The sequence below is a fragment of the Schistocerca piceifrons genome, chromosome 1, assembly GCF_021461385.2.
Source record: "Schistocerca piceifrons isolate TAMUIC-IGC-003096 chromosome 1, iqSchPice1.1, whole genome shotgun sequence".
Lineage (NCBI taxonomy): Eukaryota > Metazoa > Arthropoda > Insecta > Orthoptera > Acrididae > Schistocerca > Schistocerca piceifrons.
In genome coordinates, this window is record NC_060138.1 from 538,026,027 (window position 1) to 538,052,595 (window position 26,569).

General features: G+C 44.4%; 1 protein-coding gene across 3 annotated transcripts in view; it reads left to right on the plus strand.

Moving 5' to 3' along the window:
• LOC124790052 (alpha-taxilin) overlaps positions 1-26,569 on the plus strand; it is a 160,456-nt gene that overhangs the window by 59,965 nt on the left and 73,922 nt on the right. The window contains exon 3 of one of the 3 annotated variants that reach the window (XM_047257614.1): positions 21,132-21,182. The exons of the other annotated variants lie outside the window; for them this stretch is intronic. Coding sequence (XP_047113570.1) covers positions 21,132-21,182 — 51 coding nt within the window. The remainder of the gene's footprint in view (positions 1-21,131; positions 21,183-26,569) is intronic. 3 annotated transcript variants of the gene reach the window in all.

Sequence of the window (26,569 nt, forward strand, 5' to 3'; positions counted from 1 at the left end):
CTCGCTTTTCGGTTCTCGCTTGACCTCTCGCATTTATATTCGTTTACGCTGATCAAAACAAGACCAAAGTTTTCGACTTTGTATTTGTTTCAATTTTCTGTCTGCTGTCCCTTGGTGCAAGCATTCGCGCAACGCGACTGAATTAATCACTTTTTCTACAAAGTAGAGTGTAGAATAGATATATACACTGATCAGGCAGAATATTATGACCACCTACCTAATACCCCGTATGTCTACCTTTGGACGGATAACGGCGGTGACCCGTCGTGGCATGGAAGCAGTGAGGCATTGACAGATCGCTGGAGGAGTTGGGACCACATCTGTACACACAAGTCACCAAATTCTCGTAAATTCCGGGGATGGGTCCGACGATCTCTGACGCTGTACACAATCACATCCCAGATGTGTTCGATAGAGTTCAGATCTGGCGAGTTACGGAGCCAGCGCATTCATTCGAACTCGCCACTATGTTCCTGTAACCACTTCATCACACTCTTGGCCTTGTGACATAGCGCATTATCTTATTGAAAAATGCCACTCTCATGAAGGGGTGTAGATAGTCTGCAACCACTGTACGTTACGCCTTGGCAGTCATGGTGTCTTACACGAGCTCTACTGGATCCATGGATGCTCACGTGATCCCCAGAGCATAATGGAGCCGCCGCCAGCTTGTCTCCGTCCCGCATCACAGGTGTTAAGCAGCTGTTCCCCTGGAAGATGACAGATTCGCGCCCTCCCATCGGCATGATGATGAAGGTATCCAAATTCATCATACCATACAACGCTCTGCCATTGTGCCAAAGTCCACTACCGATGGTCACGTGGCCATTTCAGTTGTAGTTGCCCAGCATTTAAGTCTGTTGTTAATTTCCGCCTCAGTTCGCCGCCTGTCCTGTATTACCAGTCTGCCCAGCCTACAAGGCCGACGCCAGTGACGAGAGGTGGCCGCCCAACCCCACGATGTCTGGACGTGGTTTGACCGGGTGGTGAAGACAGTCACCACAGCATTCCTCGAACAGCCGACAGGTCGTGCATTTTCGGAAATGCTCGTGCGGAGCCTCCGGGCCATCACAGTCTGCATTCGGTCAAACTCAGATAGATGGCACGCCGTCCCCATTCTGCACGTGGACAGCACGCTCACTGATACTACATGCATCGTGCGTGTCTCACTAGCAGTCATTCCTCGCCAGGCGACGCTGCTACGCCCCGGACGGGTTTATATCGATAGTAGGTCGGTGGTCGTAATGTTCTGGCTGATCAGTATATGTAAAAAAATATGTAATGTATTTTAATAATAATCGTGCTACGAAGTGTTACATAAACTTACAAAAATAATTATGAAAATGTAAGATAGTAAAATATTTCGAAAACTAGCTCTGGATGGAAGTAGTGAAGCTGTTCATAGATTGTTGGTATGGGAAGCTACAAAAATTTTTGTAGCCGCCCCGACAATACGGGTAAATGACGTCAGGGACGACAGTTGGATCGCTCTCAGTCTAAGAGTCGTAAGCCGTCAAGTGTTGCAGAGATTTGCGTGCTCGAGTCCAGCGTGACTATGCATTTTAACATGTGCCATTGCAACGTATAAGTCCTCTATTCGGATCAGAATTACAGTGTCAACGAACGTCAATTTTCAAGTCGACGTGTTGTTCACATTTGAAAACCACTTCTGATGGAAATAACGCGTAATATGATACGTAATTCCGCAATGAGCGGATGAATGTATATTTATGCAAAGCTCTGGAAGGCTGGGAGCAATATCTATCAGATGTGTGTTGCATATAGTACTTACTAGCTGGAGAAAAATACGTTGAAGCTAAGACTGCCCTGGCATACGTGAGAGTGTGGAGGATGTAAGGAGGGGGGGGCAGTTACGAAGAGGGTTACATAAATCGAAAACAACCGACATTAGAGTTAAATCCATTGTGCTCTGGTTTGCTTGGCCCATTCGTAACACGCTTAAGTTCGATTTTACCCTTGTTTTAATATATACAGTGGCTGTTAAGCGTCTGGAGAGTACACATCCTTTTTTTTAACTGCATTAGTGGGGCGCAAGTCGGTTACTGTTTGAAAGAGGCGATCTTCTGCGATCGTTGAAGTTCTCGATTCTCGTATGTAATTCGCTTCCTCTTGGTTCTCGCGGACAGAGTTCTCGATTTCTTTAAGTTTTCGTTTCTGCCAGTGTCTATAAACAGCATGTTACAGGGTGCCTCACACCACTGCCTAGTTAGGACCATTATATCTACATCTACATATATACTCCGCTAGCCACCAAGCGGTGTGTGGAGGAGGGCACAATTCGCGCCAAAATCATATCTCCTCCCCCCCCCCCCCCCCCCCCCCTCTCTGTTCCACTCGCGGATCGCGCGAGGGAAAAACGACTGACTGAACGCCTCAGTACGAGCTCTAATTTCCCTTATCTTTGAATGATGATCATTCCGCGATTTGAAAGTTGGTGGTAATAATATATGCTTTACATCCTCGGTGAAGATCGGATTTCGGAATTTAGTGAGCAGCCCCTTCTGTTTAGCGCGTTGTCTATCTGCAAGTGTGTCCCACGTCAAACTTTCTATGAGATTTGTAACGCTCTCACGATGGCTAAATGTAACAGTCACGAATCTTATCGCTCTTCTTTTGACCTTCTCAATCTCTTGAATCAGACCCAACTGGTAAGGGTCCCATACAGACGAACAGTACTCCAAGACTGAACGAACTAACTTATTGTAAGGTATTTCCTTTGTTGAAGGACTGCATCGCTTCAGGATTCTACCAATTAACCGCAATCTAGCTTTCGCCTTACCCGTTACTTGTGTAATCTGATCATTCAATTTGAGATCATTTCGAATAGTCACAGCAGATACTTGACGGACGTTACCGCTTCCAAAACTGGGCATTTATTTTGTACTCGTACGTGAATGGGGATTTTCGCCTTGTTATACGCAGTAGGTTACACTTACTAATATTGGGAGATAGCTGCCAATCGTTACACCATGCATTTATTTTCTACAAATCCTCATTGATTTGTTCACAACTTTTGTGTGATACTACTTTCCTGTAGACTAGAGCATCATCGCCAAACAGTCTCAGGCCGCTGTGAATACCATCAACCAGATCGTTTATGTAAGTCGTAAAAAGCTGAGGATCTATTACGCTGCACTGGGGCACACCTGAAGTTACGCTTGTTTCTGTTGAAGTCACCGCGTTCAGGATGAAATACTGCTCCCTGTCTCTTAGAAAAGTTTCTGTGAAACGGCATATGTCATCGGATAGGCCGGATGCGCGCACGTTTAGGAGCAAGCGACAGTGCGGAACTGAGTCGAACGCCTTTCGAAAGTCGAGAAATGTGGCATCAACCTGGGAGCTGGTATCTAGAGCCTATTGTGTATCATGCACAAAGAGGGCCAACTGTGTCTCGCATGAGCGCTGTTTCCTAAAACAGTGCACCACTAGTGGTGCAGTCGGCGACAGCGGGCGGACGGTGCCGGCGGAAACAGCAGTTGCGGTCCAGTGTGTGACCTCGACCCCCGTTGACGTGGGAGACGCATGCCCGTAGCGGGCGCTGTGACGCACGGCGGAGTGACTCACTGCACTGCACTGCAAGGAGACCACCGCTTAACCGACCTCAGCTCAGCTGGCGGACGGCTCCACCGCACGACACACACTTCGCGAACTGTCCCAGGGCCGAGGCAACTTCACACACATACCAACTCGTAGACCACTACCACTCACACTAGAAGCGTCAGCGCATATAGAGGGTTGTCAGCTTATAAGTGTGTTGCAGGATGTGATATGCTGAGAAGTTAACCAGTCAGGCCGTTGCGTGGCTCGTCAGGCACGCTTATGCCCGGTTCCACAAAGCTTGGTGGCTGTTCGTGGGACGTATTGAAATACTGAGGTTTCGCTTCTGGAAGTGTAACGAGGGCAAAGAATAAAGAAAAGTAGTAGCATGCTTGAAGTTCGAGACCTTCACTGGAAGGCACCCAGTCACGGGCATCCTATTCTCTGATTCAAAATATAATGCGCAGAAAACACTCGAACTTAAATCGACGCAGTTCCAAATGATTTTAAAGCTGAAATTTAATGCCACATATAGTTTTGCTCGAACTTCAATAAATGACGATTCTTTCTCTGCACTTAGGGACGGGGAAATTCTTGTCTCCGAAGCGTGCTTCCGTGAACCTAAGCGCATCATCTTCCCTCCCCGCAACCCCCCCCCCCCCTGTCCTCGTGTGCCCCCATCAGAAGAGAATATCGGACAGAGCGCGCGTTGTTGGCACTCGTTCCATTTGGCAGCCGCCTCTGCTCTGGAATCCACAGACTGTAGTAGCCGCGTAGTTGATGTAGCCGTGTACTAACACGATGGCTGCACATCAGCGTGAGAACGCAGATTGCCGTCTCTCGCTAATGTTCTACAGTACGTCTACATACCTTACGGTATCCAACGATCACCTCACAATGATACAGAAAGTGTCATGCCAGTAGAGTGAAAAACAATAGCGCAAGCTATAAATGAACACAGGATATATAAGTGTGCTATGCATGATATTGGGGCAGGTGGTCGGCCTTGGTCTTGACGAAGGAAACATCCCAACCACTGCCTGCAGTAATTTAGGAAAACCACAGAAAACCTAAATCAAGATGACCGGGCAGAGAGAACTCCCATACTCCAGAATATGAGGTCAGAGTCGAAACAGCTGTATCGCCTCAATAAGCTGGTCTCTGTTATACGGTATTCATCGATTTACACTTAGTTTGCTTCAGGCAAGTTATATCAAACATAGTTTTGTTCTTCATAGCCGCACACATTAAGGACACCCGCTGATGACTTCAGGGCCACGAAGATGATCACGCCCGGGTTCCCGGGTTCGATTCCCGGTGGGGTCAGAGATTTTCTCTGCCTCGTGATGGCTGGGTGTTGTGTGATGTCCTTAGGTTAGTTAGGTTTAAGTAGTTCTAAGTTCTAGGGGACTGATGACCACAGATGTTGAGTCCCATAGTGCTCAGAGCCACGAAGATGATGCTATGTCCCTTGCACGAACTCCAGTCTGTTCGGAAAGCTGACTCCAGGGCCCAAACATTCAGCTATGTTCCGTGTCAGAATCACCCATGATGCGTGAGATGTTCGACTCAGTAGAGTAACAAAACTTCCTTAGTAATCTTTGAGTGTGTGGTATGCATTACTTACGTTGCATGTTTTTGCTGCATTCTTGAACCCAAGTATTTCAGTAATATTTCATTTGCTTGGATAATTTATTATACAAATTGTTTTTCCTGGCTAAATATAAATCCAGTCTGGTTCTTGTTCCATGATTATATATAGAACAATTAGTGAAATAGTTAATAGCATTTTCCCTGTTAAGCGCTACAGAGTGGTAGATACACTCGTTTGGTGCAGTAAGGGTGTCCATTTATTTAAACAATTCTTCAGAATGTGTTAGACTGCTAGAGCTATTCTCAGGGCACATTTCTGCAGTTTGAAAACTGTGTACATATTTTGTGCCTTCGACCCCGAGAAAGAATCCCATAGCTAAGAACCGAGTGTATGTAGGAGTCATATGCAACTACGAGACATTGTCTGTTGTCTTTCACAGACTGATAACACTGTAACAACATAACATGCTGATCCATTCTTTTTGCCAGTATCTTGGTGTGTTAATTGACAGTCAATGTTAATTGACAATCAATATTCATCCCTAAAAGCTGTGTTTGTTACATAATCTATAGATTCATTATCTTCGCTGAATGCGTCAAAGCTCTGTCCCTCTTTATACTCAAGTATGTGCTGTTTGTTTACTTCATGTTCAATATTAATTTATCATGTGCTGCCCATCGTTGAGGGTTTCATTTGCTTTCTGTATCAGCAGCTCTGATGTTTTATCAGTTATTATGAAGGTGCTATCATCAGCAAAGAGAACTTTTTCTCCATGCCTCACACTATCAAGAAAGTCATTCGTGCATGGTATCCCAGGAGGAATGTCGATCTTTCGGGGATACGAGAGGAACAGACATTTGAAGCAAAAAAGTTCAGTAAATGAATAAGTTAGGATCTATGAGCTCTCTTCCTTAGTAGGTATTTCACAGTAACGAAGTTGAACAAGCGCCCATGCGTTTTAGAGTCCGTTTACTGGACTTTTTTTGCTTCGAATGATCGTTCCCCTCCTATCACTGAATACTGTCCATTCCTTCCGGGACATCCTGTATATTAAGAACAGAATTGGACTCAAAAACACTAGCCTGAGGAACGCTCTTGTTTGTATGTTTCTAGTCTGACAACTGTTTTGCTGAAAAATTATTTCAGCAGTTGTCTGAATTATCTCCCCTCATGCACTTTGTTTTGCAGCTAAGATTGGAACCACTTGTTCGCTATCCCTCTTGGAACTAGCGCATCTAGCCTGTTTAGCAGTGTTTTGTGGCCAACAGTGTCAACAACATTGAACAAGTCTAAGAAAATGCCTGAAATAGTGATCCTTGTCAAGTGCTTCAAGTATCATTTTTGTAAATTCTGTAAGGGCTGATATAGTACTTCTCCCTCTTTGGAAACCAAACGGCGCTTCGTTAAAAATATTGTATTTATTGATGTAGCTCATTAGTCTATTGTGCATGGTTGACTGAATTATTTTTGACAATGAAGACGCTAGTGACACAGGCCTGTACTTCACTACTTTTCGCATTACTTCTGTTTAGTAAGGTGCGTGCCTTACGTGCTGTGGAAAAAACTTGAACTAAAGAACTTCTTATTATGCTTGTTTCTCCGCCTGGCATCTGCTTTTCCTACAATTTCTTTTATGCTGGCATTTCTCTGTAAGTCGCTCAGGACGATTACTCCTAGGTATTTTACGGTTGTAACTGTTTCCAGTGAGTTTTCACCAATAGTGTAATTGAACAGTAAATGGAAATTTCCGCCCATTTGCACCTAGGCTCTGCTGCCAATCCCTGGCCTGTGCAGGTCGTCTACATTTAGCTGCAGTCTTCCGGCATTGCAAACGTAACAGCATCTTCTGCAGAAACCTTTACGTAGCTTCCGACGATATCGATTACATCATTTACATATGTTGCAAACAGTAATGGTCCTATAAACTCCCTGGCGTCCTCTAGAAATTAACTATACACCTGTCGTCATAGTTTTCAGACTGACATGTGCTGACGAACAGTTTTACAGATCTCTACACATAAAAGGCAGTGGACCGACTGACTGACTGACTCAGTCAGTCAGTCGCTCGCTCGCTCACTCATTATCATCGTCATCATCATCCCCTGCTCAAACCGCTAAGGATAGAAACTTGAAATTTGGAGAAGGTCAGGATCTTACATGGTACTTGTATTGTTTAAGAAGGGATTGTCCGAACTTCCACTCCTAAGTTCGTGAAATAGGGAATAAAAGGCTTTTCTAAAGTACGTCACTATTAAGGGAATTTCGAAGCTAGAACTACGAAAACTGGTATTTGGTTTCTCAGTCAAAAAATAAAAAATGTGTGTTCCAGCATGTTTGGAAATTTAGTTACGAAGAGGGTAAAATAGGGGGTGAAAGTTTTTTGAAAATAATTACGAAAGAACTACTAAAGGATTTTTAAGGCTACGTCTATGATAATAGGTATTTGATTTCTCGGTAGAAATTTAAAAAAATGTTTTTCAGTGTTTCTGGAAATTCAGCCTCAAAGTGAATGCAAAAATTTTAAAGTTAAATTTATGAAAACTGGTATTTCAGTTCTCAGTTAGATATAAACAAACATTTCTTAGGGGATAGAAGTTGCTAAGAAAATATATCCACAAGAATCCAAAAGGCATGATTAACAAAAGCTTTGGACTCCAGCTAGCAGAACTGCTTTTTGGTCAGAAGTACATTGTAAAAAGGTCATGCTTATATGGCTTTAATTAGAGTGAAAAGCTTAGAAGGTTTCGCAGCTTGTGAGCAACATAAAAATTCGATTAAATAAAAAAAAGAGAATTTCTGCAGGCCATACAATCTCCGCGAGCGAAGCAGCTGGTGCTAAGCTAGTAAATAAATAATTTTACAGTCAACGGCGACCATGATGTCATTTAAAAAAGTTAAACGACTGTGAATCCCAGCTATGAGACGCTAATCAAGTGACTGCCGGTAACAAGTGTAACGACTTCTATCGATTCCGCTACTCCTATCTGCACGTTGTGTGTTAGTGGAGTGTGCGTGTCTTAGAAGCTCTCACATTGGCTCCGAACGTTGTACAAGGACGGGGGAAACAAATCGGCCGTCGTCTGTTTGGAGAAATCATACTGTCATTCGCCTGAAATTATTTATGGAAGGAAACGTAAGTCAGGTTGGTTGGGGAAGGGGCAGGCGGGATTTGAATTCCGCTCTCCTAGAACAGGGGTTGAGGTGTTAAGTTTTTTTTCTTTATTATCTGACTATGAGACCGTAAACCGCATAAAACAATCCTCTTCGACGTTACTGAAGCCCAGTAATTCATCCTCTAAATTAATTTTGAAAGGTAGTTGTAGGTTCGTATTTTCAACACGAGAAAGAAAAATCTGGTAGTAGTAGTGGAGTGATTGCGGCAGTAATTTACTTATTGCACAATTCAAATAGCTTCTGATCGGCACGGACTGTAGCTCAGACAGTTGGCTATATGCATAAAACTTTGAAAATTCTCAACAGTAAAATATTAACCTTGCGTAATAGTACGAGTAAACTCTTCAGCTGGGATCACTCTTCCTTTCCATTCAAAATATGCTGTAAGACTACCTCTTTGCAGCTTGTAAAACTATAAAGTATGCCAGTTGCTATCGACATTAATTTTTATTAACGTCGACTTAAAATCTGGACAATTCTCTACACAACACAAAAAAAGAAGTGATCGCCTTCGCTAATAGAAAAATACTAGAACGGAAGTGTTCGAATGTATAGAATCTCCCGAGACAATACGAGCGCTCTTCGCTGAAGAGCTATTATATACACTACTGGCCATTAGAATTGCTACACCACGAAGATGACGTGCTACAGACGCGAAATTTGACCGACAGGAAGAAGGTGCTGTGGTATGCAAGTGATTAGCTTTTCAGAGCATTCACACACGGTTGGCGCCAGTGGCGACACCTAGAACGTGCTGACATGAGGAAAGTTTCCAACCGATTTCTCGTACACAAACAGCAGTTGACCGGCGTTACCTGGTGAAACGTTGTTGTGATGCCTCGTGTAAGGAGGAGAAATGCGTACCATCACGTTTCCGACTATGATAAAGGTCGGATTGTAGCCTATCGCGATTGCGGTTTATCGTATCGCGACATTACCGCTCGCGTTGGTCGAAATCCAATGACTGTTAGCAGAATATGGAATCGGTGGGTTCAGGAGGGTAACACGAAGCACCGTGCTGGATCTCAGCGGCTTCGTATCACTAGCAGTCGAGATGACAGGCATCTAATCCGCATGGCTGTAACGGATCGTGCAGCCACGTCTCGATCCCTGAGTCAACAGATGGGTACGTTTGCAAGACAACAACCATCTGCACGAACAGTTCGACGACGTTTGCAGCAGCATGGACTATCAGCTCGGAGACCATGGCTGCAGTTACCCTTGACGCTGCATCACAGACAAGAGCGCCTGCGATGGTGTACTCAACGACGAACCTGGGTGCACAAATGGCAAAATGTCATTTTTTTGGATGGATCCAGGTTCTGTTTACAGCATCATGATGGTCGCATCCGTGTTTGGCGACATCGCGGTGAACGCACATTGGAAGCGTGTATTCGTCATCGGCTTACTGGCGTATCACCCGGCGTGATGGTATAGGGTGCCATTGGTTACACGTCTCGGTCACCTCTTGTTCGCACTGACGGCACTTTGAACAGTGAACGTTACATTTGAGATGTGTTACGACCCATGGCTCTACCCTTCATTCGATCCCTGCGAAACCCTACAATCTAGCAGGAAATGCACGACCGCATGTTGCAGGTCCTGTACGGGCCTTTCTGGATATAGAAAATGTTAGACTGCTGCCCTAGCCAGCACATTCTCCAGATATCTCACCAATTGAAAATGTCTGGTCAATGGTGGCCGAGCAACTGGCTCGTCACAATACGCCAGTCACTACTCTTGATGAACTGTGGTATCGTGTTGAAGCTGCATGGGCAGCTGTACCTGTACACGCCATCCAAGGTCTGTTTGACTCAATGCCCAGGCGTATCAAGGCCGCTATTAGGGCCAGAGGTGGTTGTTCTGGGTACTGATTTCTCAGGATCTATGCACCCAAATTGCGTGAAAATGTAATCACATGTCAGTTATAGTATAATATATTTGTCCAATGAATACCCGTTTATCGTCTGCATTTCTTCTTGGTGTAGGAATTTTAATGGCCAGTCGTGTAGCTAGAGGCCAGGTACTTGGATCGGTCCGTTCTGCGGAGTAGTCACGTATTCTGGTAATCGTCCGTATCATGAAAAAGCAACAGAACGCAATTTGTTTATGGTTAGAAGAAAGGACCGCACTTATGCTTTAAAACATAATAAATAATGTTGAAATACTGAGTTCATACTGAAGAATGGGTCAGCGGTTACGGGTTAAAGAAGCGCCGCAAATGAGTTTGTGACACTGCGGTTCATTCGTTAAACCACCATTCTCCTGTTTCTGTATGCCGTTACCCCCCGTATGGTATGCAGCGGAGGGCGCATGGTGGCCTCCCCTCCTCGTTTTCACATTCCACTTGTGGATGCGCATAAATGCCCGGAAAGTCGTTAACTTTGGTTGGCAACGGGTTGTGAATCCGTACCCGTCCGAAGTTATCCGACTTCCACCGATTCGAACGCAGCCAGCAAGTGCCAAGTCATATTGTGCGTGTAGTGAGCTTCTGAAATACCGCACGACAGACAGGCAGAAGCGCGCAGCTTCCGCGGAACTGACAGCATGCGCCCGTTGCTGGTCATCGCGAGGCGGAAGGGTGTGTCTCCGGCCACACGGCACGCGCCCCAGCGCATACAAACGGCGCGCCTGCCTGCCTGCCTGCCTACCTGCTAACGCTACGCCCTCTCCACTCTTCCAACAAAACCCGCGCTGGCGGCTGCATGCGTTTGGGTGCCGTCGCCAAAGGCACTTCGCCAGTCACTTGCGTGTCAGCTCGCAGCGCCGAGCTCACGTTTGTCTGTCCTCGTCCCAGTAAGTGAGTCATTACTATTTTACATTTCTTTTAATGTAGTAGTGTCGATAAAAGAGGATAGTTGACAGCTGCAGTTGCTTCACGGTGTTACCTCAATTAACAATGTAACGCCATTTTGTATGCGTCTCTAACACCCCCAGTGTTGTTACAGCTCTGTAGATGACTATTCCCTTCGCCTGCAGCCGTTTCCTTCGCAGTTGAAAGCTGGTATCATCGCTACCAGCCGTACATCAATTGACCCCCCCCCCCCCCTCCTCTCTCTCTCTCTCTCTCTCTCTCTCTCTCTGTGTGTGTGTGTGTGTGTGTGTGTGTGTGTGTGTGTGTGTGTGTGTGTGTGTGTGTACACGCTTGTGCTAACCCTTCCCTACCTTCAATACAGCACAAATAGCGAAAACTTCACACGACTGGAGCTACATCGAGAATGCTTAAGATGTATGTATAACATGCTACTGCTCGCTCATGTCAGTCCTCCCATTACTCGAATACGACCTATGCGACCGGTTGTCTCTCCTCGTGTATTAAATACCTATCTTCATACTATAAATGCAATACCAGATCGGGTACACTCATTATCTGGACTCGTAACGCTAAATCTTGCTCCACCTCCTCTATTTTTCACACGACTTCGGAATAAATTGCTCTGTAACAAAGCATCTTACGCAAAAGCACTCTGTATTCAACAGGAGATTAGAGCTTTATCTCTTATCGTCTGCATAGCTTCCCTCTAGGCGTATCCCAGCTGTTTTCCTTCTGTCCAACAGTGAACTTGCAGCTCTGTGAAACTGTCAACGTTATCCATGCTTTTCTCGTTACTGTCTGTTTCTTGCTTTTATCTCTTCCGCTGATTTTACCCTGTTGCTTCCAGCTCATTCTATAACCAGCCAACTTTTTCTCCAGTTTTCATGTATTCTGTTCAGCTGCCATATATTTGTTAGATGTCATTAATAATATTCGGCGAGAACATACTGAGGAAAATACTGAACACGGTGTTAATAATACTGGCATTTCTTAAAATCCGTACAATAATAGTACATCCGTTGGTTTATTACTGTATTATTATCACTATGTGTTACTCGTGCACTATGCATATCGTAACGTCTGGTTAGATGTAAGAATGAGTCTGAAGGCCCTAATCTTCCTAGATAAAATAAATGTGTTAATGAATTAATTAAACATTTCCTTTACGACAAGATTCTGTATTGGCTTCATAACTTCCACGTACTACACTGTTACGAATTGATACTGATAAATAACATAAATAAATCAAAAATAAATTTTTGTTTTAATCGTAACACATATTTCTCAGTGGTGCATTTTGCTTGCCGTCCGTAGGACTAAAGTTAGTGGAAGACACTACATTGAGGCGGAGTTAGGTCTGATTATTGTTTCAGGGTCTCTTGAGTATTGATCACAGAAGACTTGAACCTAATTTACTTATCGTGTTGCTCCAGAAACTTTTGTATTTATCGTACCAAACCCATATCTCGACGTATTACGGCACTTGGCTGGCTACTGCACCCAATATTGTACATAAGTTTTACATGATGTTTAATGCTTCGCAACTTTAGTCCTGTTTTCAACGACTCCCAGGCATCACGAGCATCAAGGGAAGACAAACTAAATCTCATTAGTGCATCACATATGTATAGGACCTTGCACCTTAAATAAGAAACTGAAAAGCGTAATAGTCTTTCGTCCGATGACTCATCGATAGATCGACTCCTTTCTCGGCGTCCGTACTCTCTAACCGGCGTTATTGAGTATAGTGCAAGTAGTTTAAATGTGGAAGAGTTGGCGAAGTCATTAAAGCGGAACATGCATCCAGGAGGATTGAATTTCGAATGCCAGATAAGCCATCCAGGCTTAGGTGTTCGTGATGTACGTAAATCAGTTTGGCAAATGTCTGATGTTCCTTTCTAAAAAGGAAACTTGAGAACTCTCTGCCGTATTTCCCCCCTACACGCTTGCGATACCTATGCGATGAACCTAACGGGACGTTTTGCACTATTCTTCCTTCCTACATAAAAAAATCCACCTATGTGCAACAGAAATAGCGAGGACAGTAATTATGGAATCCTTGTACTTATTTATTTATATTTACATCAGCTGCTTGATAACGTTTAATTACTTACAAACACAATCTTTTGATGGCCCCAACGTCTTTATTTCCTATACGTTTGTTCTCATGTATGAAATACTGCGATGCTGCCAGCTGTATATTAAGCGTAAGTTTTCTTCTTCTTTATACAAATAGAATTCATTCTTTCATTGATTCACAGAACTATTCCACCCAATCACACACTACCGGTTTTATGATCTGTGCAAGTACGGTACAATGCAGCGTGTTTCTCCCCGGACCTAGGAATCAGCATCTTTGTTTTGTAGGAAAATCATTTTAAAAGAAGGAAAAGAAGAAAGAGCTCTACTGGGAACATAATAAACTTGAAGCAAATTACTGAAAACCATGGTTAGCACAATGAAAAAAAGACACACAATCCTCCGCTCGCACAAAGAGAAAGAGACTCTTCCAGATACTAGACAAGTACAGTTTTCCTGAACTTAAAATGGAAGTTAATAAAACGCATTTACGAACTATATACTACTTCATTTTCGGGCCAGAATTATAAAAAAAGGCGGTGTGAACCTTGGTTCAACACCTTGCATGGATATACACTATGTGGTCAAAAGTATCCGGACACTCCGGAAAAGATACGTTATTCATATTAGGTGCGTTGTGCTGCCATCTACTGCCAGGTACTCCACATCAGCGACCTCAGTAGTCATTACACATTGTGAGAGAGCAGACTGGGGCGTCCCGCGGAACTCATGGACTTCGAACGTGGTCAGGGAATTGGGTGTCAGTTGTGTCATACGTCTGTACGCGAGGTTTACACATTCCTAAACTTCACTAAGTCCACTGTTTTCGATGTGATAGTGAAGTGGAAACGTGAAGGGACACGCACAGCACAAAATCGTACAGGCCGACCCCGTTTGTTGACTGACAGAGACCTTCGACAGTTGAAGAGGGTCGTAATGTATAATAGGCAGACATCTATCCAGACCATCACACAGGAATTCCAAACTGCATCAGGATCCACTGCAAGTACTATGACAGTTAGGCGGAAGGTGAGAAAACTTGGATTTCATGGTCGAATGGCTGCTCATAAGCCACACATCACGCCGCAAACGCCAAACGATGCCTCACTTGTTGTAAGGAACGTAAACATTGGACTATTGAACAGTGAAAAAACGTGTGGAGTGACGAATCACGGTACACAATGTGGCGATCCGATGGCAGGGTGTGGGTATGGTGAACGCCAGGTGAACGTCAGCTTCCAGCGTGTGTAGTGCCAACAGTAAAATTCGGAGGCGGTGGTGTCATGGTGTGGTCGTGTTTTGCATGAAGGGGGCTTGCACCCCGTGTTGTTTTTCGTGGCACTATCACAGAACAGGTCTTCATTGATGTTTTAAGCACCTTGTTGTTTCCCACTGTTGAAGAGCAATTCGAGGATGTCGATTGCATCTCTGAGTACGATCGAACACCTGTTCATAACTCACGGCCTGTGGCAGAGTGGTTACATGACAATAACATCCCTGTAACGGACTGGCCTGTAGAGTCCTGACTCGAATCCTATAGGACACCTTTGGCATGTTCTGGAACGCCGACTTCGTGCCAGGCCTCAACGACCGACATCGATACCTGTTCTCAGTGCAGCACAGCGTGAAGAATGTGCTGCCATTCCCCAAGAAACCTTCCAGCACCTTACTGAACGTATGCCTGCGAGAGTGGAAGCTGTCATCTAGGCTAAACGTGGGCCAGCACCATATTGAATTCCATCATTACCGATATAGGGTGCCACGAACTTGTAAGTCATTTTCAGCCAGGGGTCCGGATACTTTTGATCACATTGTGTATGTCCTGTCATATTATCCTTTTAATCTTAAAAATCCAAAGCTGTGCTGACGTGTGCTGATGATGGTATTGTGGATGAGTAGGTAATTAATCCTAATAGTGAAAACAATCTACAAAGGGCCACATATCAATCACGAAGGAGGTGTGCTACGTGTAACTTCCATATAACAGATATCAAAACATAGGTGATACTCTTCAATGGGTAATAACAAAATTGGGTCTAGGGTAGTAATAAATGCAAAGATAATAGAACAAGTAATACATTTCAAGTTCTTAGGACGCGGTGTATGACATGACGATTACATTTATTGTCAACGATAGATAAAGTGAACTTAATGTTTAGTGCTCTCTATGATAATTCCAAATGAAAGTCAGACAATAGACACAGACACAGTTTTAGGAAACGTTTCGACTAAGATTTGTAGTATCTGGGAGCAAAACGTGAATAACAATAGGAAAAAAGGATGGACTAAGAATGCAAACTATGGAAATGATTTTTTTTTCAGACACCAAACAGGATGCAGTTGATAAGATTGGAAGCAAAATAGAAATATAGGAGCAGAATTAGGAGTAATGCCTCTAGATGAAAAGAATACAAAAGAAAAGGGAAAGATCTTTGAGCAAGATATGGAATTATAATTAACAAAACTACTGTACAAAAACAGACCAACGGGACGAAACGGAGCGGGCTCCACAGATGGTTCGCATTGTGGAGGACACCGCTTCAAATCCCTGCTGCTGAGCCATCCAGATTCATATTTTCCAGCGTTTCCTTAAATCGATCAACGCAAGTACTGGGATGTTCCGTTTGGGAGGAACCAGTCGGTTTCCTTCCGTATCCTTCAATCCCAGATTATGTTTTATTTCTAACGACCCCGTCATCGATTGGACGTTAAATCCGAATGCTCCTTCCTCCTTGCTGTCACTCTTCTCATCAAGACGAAGTAGTACAGGAAAAATAATAGGACTGAGGCTGATTTTTATCAGTAGGCAAAAACCTAATACATTTAGAAGAATCTTGATTATTTTGATCAGCGATTTTGAATACAGTATACACTTTTCGACCAGTTGTCATCTACACATACTGTATAGGACATCTTGCGGTGTGTGGTGGAGGGTACTTTGTGTATCCCTGTGACTTCGCCACGTTCGTGCTCCAATTGTCAATGGTCCGCGAGAGGAACTATGTTTGGTGTGCCTCAGCGTAAGGCCGAATCTCTCTAATCTTACCTTCGTGGTCTCCTCCCGAGGTACACGTAGGTGAAAGCAAATATACTGGATGACTGTTCTAGTAACGTACGCTCCAATAATTTTTACTGCAAACCACACCGTGACGCACATCATCTCTCTCGTAGCGTCTGCTACCACAGTTGGCTGAACATCAACGTGGCGCTATCGCGCTTACTCAGTGAACCTGTTTCTTCGAATCGTCTCTACTTCCTCTACCAGTCCTATCTGGTACAGATTCCAGACTGACGAGCAGTATTCAAGTATTGGCTGAACGACGGTCTTATTAAATACCTCGTTTGTGGGTGGACTGAACTTCTTGGGCACGATTCCTCTATGGATCTAAGTCTGGCATATGCCTTTGCTACGATTAATTTTATGTGGTCTTTCCACTTTAAATCACTCCGTACGCGTACTCGAAGGTAGTTAATGGCTGTGACTACTTCCATTGACTGTTTGGCGATCTTACTATGATATAATAATATTTTTTGCGTATTTATGCGCAGCATTTTACATGTTCTTATGTTGCAAATCCCTCTACCAAGCGCCAATCCTCTGAAGCTGTTCCTTCATTTCACTTCAATTTTCTGACGTTGCGACTTCTCTGTATAACATAGCATCATCCAGGAAAAACCCCATGGAACTTCCAACATTATCCACTAGGTCATTTGTATATGTTATGAAAAGTAGTGGTCCAATATAATATACCCCATGCATCTGAAGATATCTTTCTGTTAAGAATGACACTGTGCGTACTGTGTGCTAGGAACCTGTCAATCCAATACACTGCTGGTCTGTTATTCCGTACGGCCGCACTTTGTTCATTAGGCACCGAGTGGAGCAGTGACGAATCAGTGCTGTAAGTTAGACAACGCGCCATCAACCTGACCGCTGGTGTATACTACCTTCTGAGTCTCGTGGACGAACGGAGGGAGCCAGGGAAGTTGTCTTTCCTGATTTTGTACGGAAATTTAGAGCGGCTCAAAGGTACTCAGAGATGCTTGTAAAGGGATATTCTGTACCGTGACCCACCGGTAGGAGGTCACTTGCTAGCCGCTGCAAGCACTTCTGTGAAGGCCGGATACTTCAATTGTCTCATTTCCTGGCTGCAACCAACTCGCACTAGCTGCAGGACTGCCCACTGGACGCTCGTATCACTACCTGTATGCTCTAGTCGTATAGTCGCAGCTGTCATACTTCATGACGGCGCCTAAACAATCAGTCGCTTCACTCTCTCTGCATGCGATCCCGTTGATAGTATTCTGTGGCAATTATTTTTCTTGCCTTTCACCACCAGTAATGGAATGATGCGAATAGCAAAGTACGCTACAGGTACAAAGCAATCGAAATAAGATATCAGATGGAACAAGGTAGCTATAAAAGACAAAGGCGCGAGTTTCTGAGAAAACAATAATAGTATCTGACGTTTTGTTTCGGTTAAGAATACACATTAACTAATAACGCAGTTACAGTTCTAAAAGCATTCGGTAATTCATTTAAAGGTTTGCGTAGATGAATCAAAAACACAAATACACAACAATAAAAACAATGGCTGCAGGAAGTGACACCAAATGGGATGAAGAAAAGGTGATGGCGTTTTCAATAGCAGTCGCTAAAGCTCGAGTGGAAGTAAGAGAAAAGGGCTTTGCAAAATTATTCACAGATTGTCTGCCAAGGAAGACAGCGTTCATTGTTATTACAATCGCAACATCAGTAACTTTACTGTCTTGTTATTTATTTTAAAACCATACTGTTTCGAGTGGATGTCCTCCAAGGATAGTTGAAATCTACAGCATTATAAATCTGTTGCCGAGCAATGCGTTAGAAACCATAATTTCGTTGTTACTGTGCAACGTCTTTTTAACAGTAACAACGAAATCATTATTTCTAATATAGACCTACTACTCGGCAGGAGAATACTCTTTCGTAAGAAAGAATTCCAACAGCGAAATAATTCAAAGGAAGAAGATAACTATTAGCGAAGAAGTCATATATTATAGAAACGAAAAAAAAAACAGTTGGACAAGATACTCATCTCATGTTTGCTCCTGCATTGCTAAAAAAACTGGACACTGCTGTAGACATACAGAAAGTGCTTAAAGGAAATGGAAGTGCGACTTTGGAGACGGCTAACGGCGAACACCTGGACGTAAGGAGGAACCTGTGAGGATGTTGTGAAAGAAGTCAATGACTAAATAAACCCAATCGCGAAGATACAAAAAAGAAAAACGTAACATTTTTGACATTTATATGTATTCATTAAATATTTGACAAACAGAGGATAAGTCAGACTATTTGTGAGGGAAACGGTGTGTTTAGTCTTTTTCAGGTAACACAAACCGATTAGGATAAATAGATTGGTGAATCTTACATTGCCTAGAATCTTATGGAAAATTGAGCAAATCTTTGTAGTTCAGAATGAGAACGAGGAAAAAACTGAATAGTTTTCGTCTATTTTTTTTTTTTAATTTGACGCTGTTGTGATGGTACATCAAATAAATTATCCTGGAGCTTACGATTTGCACATACATTTTAACGTCGAATAATCTTTATTTACGATTTCCGCACTTGAGAAGTTGTTGAGCACTATTACATTTTTTTCTTTCGCATTATCATAACTGGTGTTCAAAATGGTTTCTATTTTGTAATAAACGTATTTGTGTCCGCCCTTGTGTACTTTCAGTATCGTGTAGTTCCTTTGTACCTGAGAATGCTGTCTGTCATACCATTTCACGTTTTGGGAGACTGTCTGTACGCTGTGTATTTTATGCTTTCCCAGCAGAAATAGTGAAAGGGAAGTTAAGCCTGTGGACCGCGGTGGCCAAGTCACTGATCTTCGTTACCAGTACATCGATCAGAAAAAAAAATGGTTTAAGACACGCGTAGCCACCAAACATAAATGTGCTGGACACCCACCTTGCAGCAACAACATTAACGACTGCCTTACTAGTGGATCATCTCCTACCGACGCTGGCGGTGTGTGCTGGGGGAAATTCAGATTATATTTCACATTTAATTGTTCATCCACAAAGGCCTGATGATTTTATCAAGGCTGAGTCAGCATCAGGTATTTATGCATCACTGCTGCAGGTTGTCTTTTGAAGTAATCTGTGAGATTTTCCTTTTGAGCAAATTCGGAAGTCTAGCTGAATGATCAGCGTGTGTGGCTGCCAGATGGAGGACCTGGGTTCAGTTCTCGGCACCGCCAGGGATGTTTCCTTCGTGGCGGGCGGCTGGGGGGGGGGGGGGGGTAGGAGGGAGGGAGACTGGAACGGGGTGCCGCCACCCTCGTGACGTCAGTTGAGGAGCAGCTTTAGTGAGAAGTAGCGGCTCCAACGTCTGGAAACCAGACAACGGCCTGGAGAGCGCTGTGCTGATCACACGCCCTTCCATAGTGCATCCATATGACGCTGTTGGCTGAGAATGACATGACGGCCGGTCAGAATCATGCAATCTTATGGCCCTAATCGCGGAGTTTACTTACATTTTTATATTTGAAAAAGGCTGTATCTGTGCTGGGTAACGGTAGTGAAGTGCAAATTTTGATTTAGAAACCGTGTGCAGGAGGCGATTTTTGCCTGGAAATCATCTTCACTTAATGCCTGGTGAACACACATGTGATTCGCACATAAATAACGTTCAAATAGAATTCTCCAGGATGTACTTCTGCTCGCCATAGTATCTCGTGTTATTCTTCGTGTAGAAAAACGTGGGCAGAGATTCATTGCAGGAAGAATATCGATATTTTTATCGTCTTCAACACGTTTTCCGACTAGTTTGTTATGCGCTTTGATCTGTTGTATCCCGCTTGTGTTGCGAATCCGCGCCACTAATCACCGAAAAACATGTAATGGAGATACAAAAACATTATGAGCACTGCCCACTGCGAGGTAGGACGTCGCCAGGTGGTATTGCGGGAACGTGATACAGTAAGGAAAGTATATAAGTGGATCAAAGAGGATCGGGAATCATTCTACTGACGACACGGGTCGCAGATGGGGAAATCTGGTGACATAAACGACTTAGACAAAGGTGATATTATTATTATTATTATTATTATTATTATTATTACCCAAAACATTAAACGAGTGTCTCGAAAACGGCGAAGCTGGCGAATGTTCACGCGCTAGTGTAGTGAGCATTTAATGAAAGTGGTAGAACGACAGTGAAACTACCACTGGACGGAAAGTGGTTGGACGGCCACAGCTCTTCACAAACGTGACATTTGGAGGCTTGCTTGCTCTGTAATGCAGGGTATGTGCCGATCTGTGGCATCTCTGCCGAAAAGGTGCAAAACACAAAATAAAGATACGCCAAAATTGTTTTGAGAGCTCTGTTGACAGGTCCTAACTTGTTCCTATACTCTCGTCTGATTTCGTATGCTCCATTTTCCATTACCTCACAGGCAATGTAAATTTCATTGTTTTATTCTTCTTCATCCGTTTGCTTCAAACGCATTTTACCAGAAAAAGATCGGACTCACCGTTTTCAGAGAAAGTGTTTGTGAGGTTGTCGAGAAGCACATTGTGTCTCTGAAGAAAAAAAATTGGGAAATAAAACGAAGAGAGAGACAAGAATGATGATAATTTCCTTCTTCGGCTGCTGCCAGTCTCCAGCCTATGGTGTGGTATAACACAGAATGTTTCACGGAGTCCTTTACTTCTTCTCAGATGGCAGGCGGAGATCTGAAGAGGTTAAGAGGTGCTTCGTGTACAACACGGTGATCTTCGCTTGATGTGGTCAGACATGTTTCTTTTTAAATCTCATTTTGTTCGTGATTGTTCGTTCTGTTTCTTCGGGGCGGGCGTCCCATGACGCTTCTTCAAGTTAATCGTCGTTCCATTAAGTCAGTTTTTTTATTATTACAGAGTGCGGCTAACCCTCTGACCCTACACGCTGGGCTACCGTGCCGGCACTATGTAAGTATGCCCTCGCATTCTGATGTAATCCAATGTCTTGCGCTGTTACATTCGAAAGCCCCACAAAAACGGATATTGCACGATTCGACCAGCTGGACAGGTGGAGATCCATGATGAGCTTCCTTTCAAACTGTGTTAGGAGCTGATAATGCCGTCTCACATGAGAACGCGGCGTGTGTCCTTCACAGTGATGATTGCAGATGAGATGCTCTTTAATGCCGCCTTGTAAAGCCCATCAGTCATGGTAACAACTCTAAATACGAGCAACACTGATCTACTTGTTCGCCGTTCTACGTGTCACAGAAAATTGGAACACTCGTTTGCATATCCGCCGATGACGTGTGCGTGTACGAAGCTACACTGACAACCTAGCACGTCCTTTTTTTTGTTTCACGTTTTTGTCACGCAGTCCATATGAGAACATATACTGAAGAATCTGGTACACCTGCCAAACAACGTGTTGGGCCCCCGCGAGCACGTAGAAGTGCCTTAACGCGACGTGGCATGGACTCGAATAATGTCTGAAATAGAGCTGGAGGGAACTGACACCATGAATCCTTCAGGGCTGTCCATAACTCCGTAAGGGTACGAAGGGTTGAAGATCTTTTTTCTGAACAGCACGTCGCAAGGTATCCCAGATATGCTCAATAATGTTCATGTCTGGAGAGCTTGGTGACCAGCGGAAGTGTTTAAAAATTCAGAAGAGTGTTCCTGGAGCCACTCTGTAGCAACTCTGTTGGTTGGTTGGTTGTTTTGCGGAAGGAGACCAGACAGCGAGGTCATCGGTCTCATCGGATTAGAGAAGGACGGGGAAGGAAGTCGGCCGTGCCCTTTGAAAGGAACCGTCCCGGCATTTGCCTGGAGCGATTTAGGGAAATCACGGAAAACCTGAATCAGGATGGCCGGACGCGGGATTGAACCGTCGTCCTCCCGAATGCGAGTCCAGGGTCTAACCACTGCGTCACCTCGCTCGGTCTGCCGCATTGTCCTGCTGAAATTTCCCAAGTCCGTCAGAATGCACAATGGACATGAATGGACGCAGGAGACCTGACAGGATACTTACGTTCGTGTCACCTGTCAAAGTCGTATCTAGACGTACCAGGGGTCCCATATCATTCCATCTGCACACGTCCTATACCATTACAGAGCCTCCACCTCCTTGAACAGTCCCCTGCTGACATACAGGGTCCATGGTTGTATGAGGTTGTCTCCATACCCGTACACGTCCATCCGTTCGATGCAATTTGAAGAGAGACTCGTCCGACCAGGGATCATGTTTCCAGTCATCAGCAGTCCAATGTCGGTGTTGATGGGCCCAGGCGGGCTGTAAAGCTTTGTGTCGTGCAGTCGTCAAGAGTACACGAGTGGGCCTTCAGCTCCGAAAGCCCATATCGATGATGTTTCATTGAATGGTTCGTTCACTGACACTTGTTGATGGCCCAACATTGAAATTTGCAGCAATTTGCGGAAGGGTTGCACTTCTGTCACATTAAACGATTCACTTCAGTCGCCGTTGGTCTCGTTCTTTCAGGATATTTTTCTGGCCCCAGCGATGTCGGAGATTTGATATTTTGCCGGATTCCTGATATTCACGGTGCACTCGTGAAATGGTCGTACGGGAAAACCCCCAATTCATCGCTACCTCGGAGATGCTGTGTCCCATCGCTCGTGCGCCGACTACAACACCACGTTCAGACTCATTTAAATCTTGATAACCTGCGATTGTAGCAACAGTAACCGATCTAACAACTGCGCCAGACGCTTGTTGTGTTATAGGCGTTGCCGACGGTAACGCCGTATTCTGCCTGTATACATATATCTATAGTTGAACGCGCGTGCTTATACCAGTTTCGTTGGCGCCTCAGTGTATTTCCGGTGATGGCGGCTTTACAACAGCATACAGTGTGAGACAGCGTCCCAGTACGATTAGTTAGGCAGTGTGTCCAGTGCAGTTCCGAGTACTGTAGTAGGCAGACCACGCATGCAGAACGGGAATGCGCGGTCTCGCAGGCGGGCTCTGCGTGGGCGCGGTGTGCGGCCGTAGCCCGGCCGGCTGCCGTGTTTGCCGTGCTCTTGTCGCTGCCGCAAGCCGAGATGAGCAGTGGCCAGCTATTCAGTACGGGGCCGGCCGCCTCTCTGTGGGCGTGTAACTCGCAAGCCGGAAACCGTCGGCAGGTGGACGTCACTCTTGGTGAGTCGTTTTCAAATGCGCCTAACTTCGGTCTGGATTCTATGCCTCGCATCAGTATTAATTAAAAATGTCCTATTATGCTCACTACTATATTTAGTTATTTTGATACATTTTTCATCTTTATATACAGACATCTGCGCAGCGAGGGGTTCAATACTCCAGGTGGCGTTGCGAGCATATGTGTTTGTCTATTTTCCTACCTTATCTGCAGCAACTTTCATGCACTTGCCCCTTACTTTTACAACTCTTGTTATCTCCTCTGCGAAGAATCCTTTATCTCGAAGCTAGTTTTGTACGTTTTCTTTGGTTCTTTGTAGCCGTGGAACTTGATGCTAAGCGTAGTTTCTTTCAGCGGTACAAACAGCTAAAAATTCGAAGGAGACAATGTCAGGCCTGTTAGGAGGATGAGATACCAGGTCTCAAACCCTTTTACCAAGTACTGATAATTTTCTACCCTATCTGCTGTGTCCTCTTGTTATAGCGCAGTAACTGGATGTAAATTTTTGACGGTGTAAAGCTTTGCGATTTTCAAAATTTGAAGTTAAGTTATTTGTGCAGAACCAATTATCAATTTCCACAAAACATCACGAACTACTTTTACCTATTAATTATTCTTTATTCAGGTTCACAACAATGCTTGTACAAGATGGAAAAATAAAAGCGGGAAATGACTGACACGGAATAAATAGGAGTACTGTGTGACACAGGTTAATCTGTAAATAGTGATTTCAATACAGTATTCTGATGCTGTTGCATGTCTGTGAATGCGCATCTCGCACATGCTCTCTTCCGAGTATTTCGTTCTGTCATTACAGATCAGTGAGAGGACCAGATGTGTTTAGAGACACCAGTCGAATGCAACACAAAATGGTGCTCACAACAAATCAGCGCCTGTTCTCTGTCGAGTGTTATGCGAAGTACATTTCGAGGAAAACGTGTACGGAACTGTTTGCACAAGAGTGGGTGGACGTCTTTTGCCAAAATTTTTCGCAAAGTCTGCAGTGAAAAAATTAGTGACAAAATGGTACGAAAAAGGTTCTGTGGCGAACAGAAACGGTAATTATCTGAAGAGACACAGAACACCAGAAAACATTTCTCGAGTGAAGGAAAGCTTCGAACACAGTCCGGTGAAATCTCAAGTATGTGCTAGTGAGAATTAAGAGATCTACTTGTCGAAACACTAAAAAGGACTTGCATCTGTATCTATCCAAATTTACTGTTATGCATGAGTTGAGACATCCACACGACCTTAGGCGTGTTGAGTTGGTGGCTTCTGAGTAAATTGAGCCCGGCAAATATAGATCCTCAATTTTTCATTCCTTTGGGCGAGATCTGGTGAGCATACACAACTTGCCTTATAACACATCAGAACATCTCCTTCAGTAATTTGAAGAGCCATTGTATAATATCTTCTTAAGTGTGGGGTGCCCAATGTCTATTGTCCACATCTTAAAACGATTCTTTTACAAGTTGTAAATTATAATCGGTATGTCTGAAACTGTTAATCCACATTCTGTATCATGCCACAGAAGGTGAACGACTGTATGGATATTTTCAGCAAGATGGGGCACCAGCCTACACTGTCTTGAGAACTCTGTCACGAGTTCATGATGTGTTCAGTGACGAGACAACAGTAAGCACAGGGAACGAAATCCCCTGGTCACCTCTGTGATTTTTACATGTGATTTTTTGCCTGTGGGGCAAATTGGAGGGTTACACATACATCAAAAAAAGTTTGCATCACCCCAGCTCTCAGAACTCCTGAAGATAGACGTTGGCTGTGGATATTGTATCACAGACACAGTCCCTTTGACTGTTCAGACATGTCACTAAGCTGCCGAATGATGTAAACAACCATGCACAAGCAGCGTCTATTAGAGGGAAGGTGTCCGACAGCCAATCAGTTCCAAGCATTCTACCAGGAAGGCTCCCGTTGTCTGTGGTTCAACCATGCGCAGACGTTCAACACTGCGGTTCGATCGCGTCCGCATTGTTTCTTTGTGCCAGGAAGGACTCTCAACAAGGGAAGTGTCCAGGCGTCTCAGAGTGAACCAAAGCGATGTTGTTCGGACATGGAGGAGATACACAGAGACAGGAACTGTCGATGATATGCCTCGCTCAGGCCTCCCAAGGGCTGCTACTGGAGCGAATGACAGCTACCTGTGAATTATGACTCGGAGAAACCCTGACAGCAACGCCACCATGTTGAATAATGTTTTTCGTGCAGCCACAGGACGTCGTGTTACGACTCAAACTGTACGCAATAGGCTACATGATGCGCAACTTCACTCCCGACGTCCATGGCGAGGTCCATCTTTGCAACCACGACACCATGCAGCGCGATACTGATGGGCCCAACAACATGCCTAATGGATCGCTCAGGATTGGCATAACTTTCTCTTCACCGATGAATGTTACATATGCCTTCAACGAGACAATCGTCGGAGACGTTTTTGGAGGCAACCCGGTCAGACTGAACGCTTTAGACCCACTGTCCAGTGAGTGCAGCAAGGCGGAGGTTCCCTGCTGTTTTGGGGTGGTATTATGTGGGGCCGACGTACGCCGCTGGTGGTCATGGAAGGCGCCGTAACGGCTGTACGATACGTGAATGCCATCCTCCGACCGATTGTGCAACCATATCGGCAGCATCTTGGCGAGGCATTTGTCTTCAGGGACGAAAATTCGCACCCCCATCGTGCACATCTTGTGAATGACTTCCTTCAGGATAACGTCATCGCTCGACTAGAGTGGCCAGCGTGTTCTCCAGACATGAACCCTAACGAACATGCCTGGGATAGATTGAAAAGGAATATTTATGGACGACGTCCCCCACCAACCACTCTGAGGGATCTACGCCGAATCACCTTTGAGGAGTGAGACAATCTGGACCAACAGTGCCTTGATGAACTTGTGGATGGTATGCCATGACGTATATAGGCATGCACCAATGCAAGAGGACGTGCTACAGGGTATTAGAGGTACCGGTGTGTACAGCAATCTGAACTACCACCTCTGAAATCGCTGTATGGTGGTACAACATGCAACGTGTGGTTTTCATGAGCAGCAAAAAGTGCGGAAATGATATTTATATTGATCTCTATTCCAATTTTCTGTACAGGTTCCGGAACTCTCGGAACATAGGTGATTCACAACTTTTTTTTATGCGTGTCTATACTGAAGTAATTCCGAAATACTG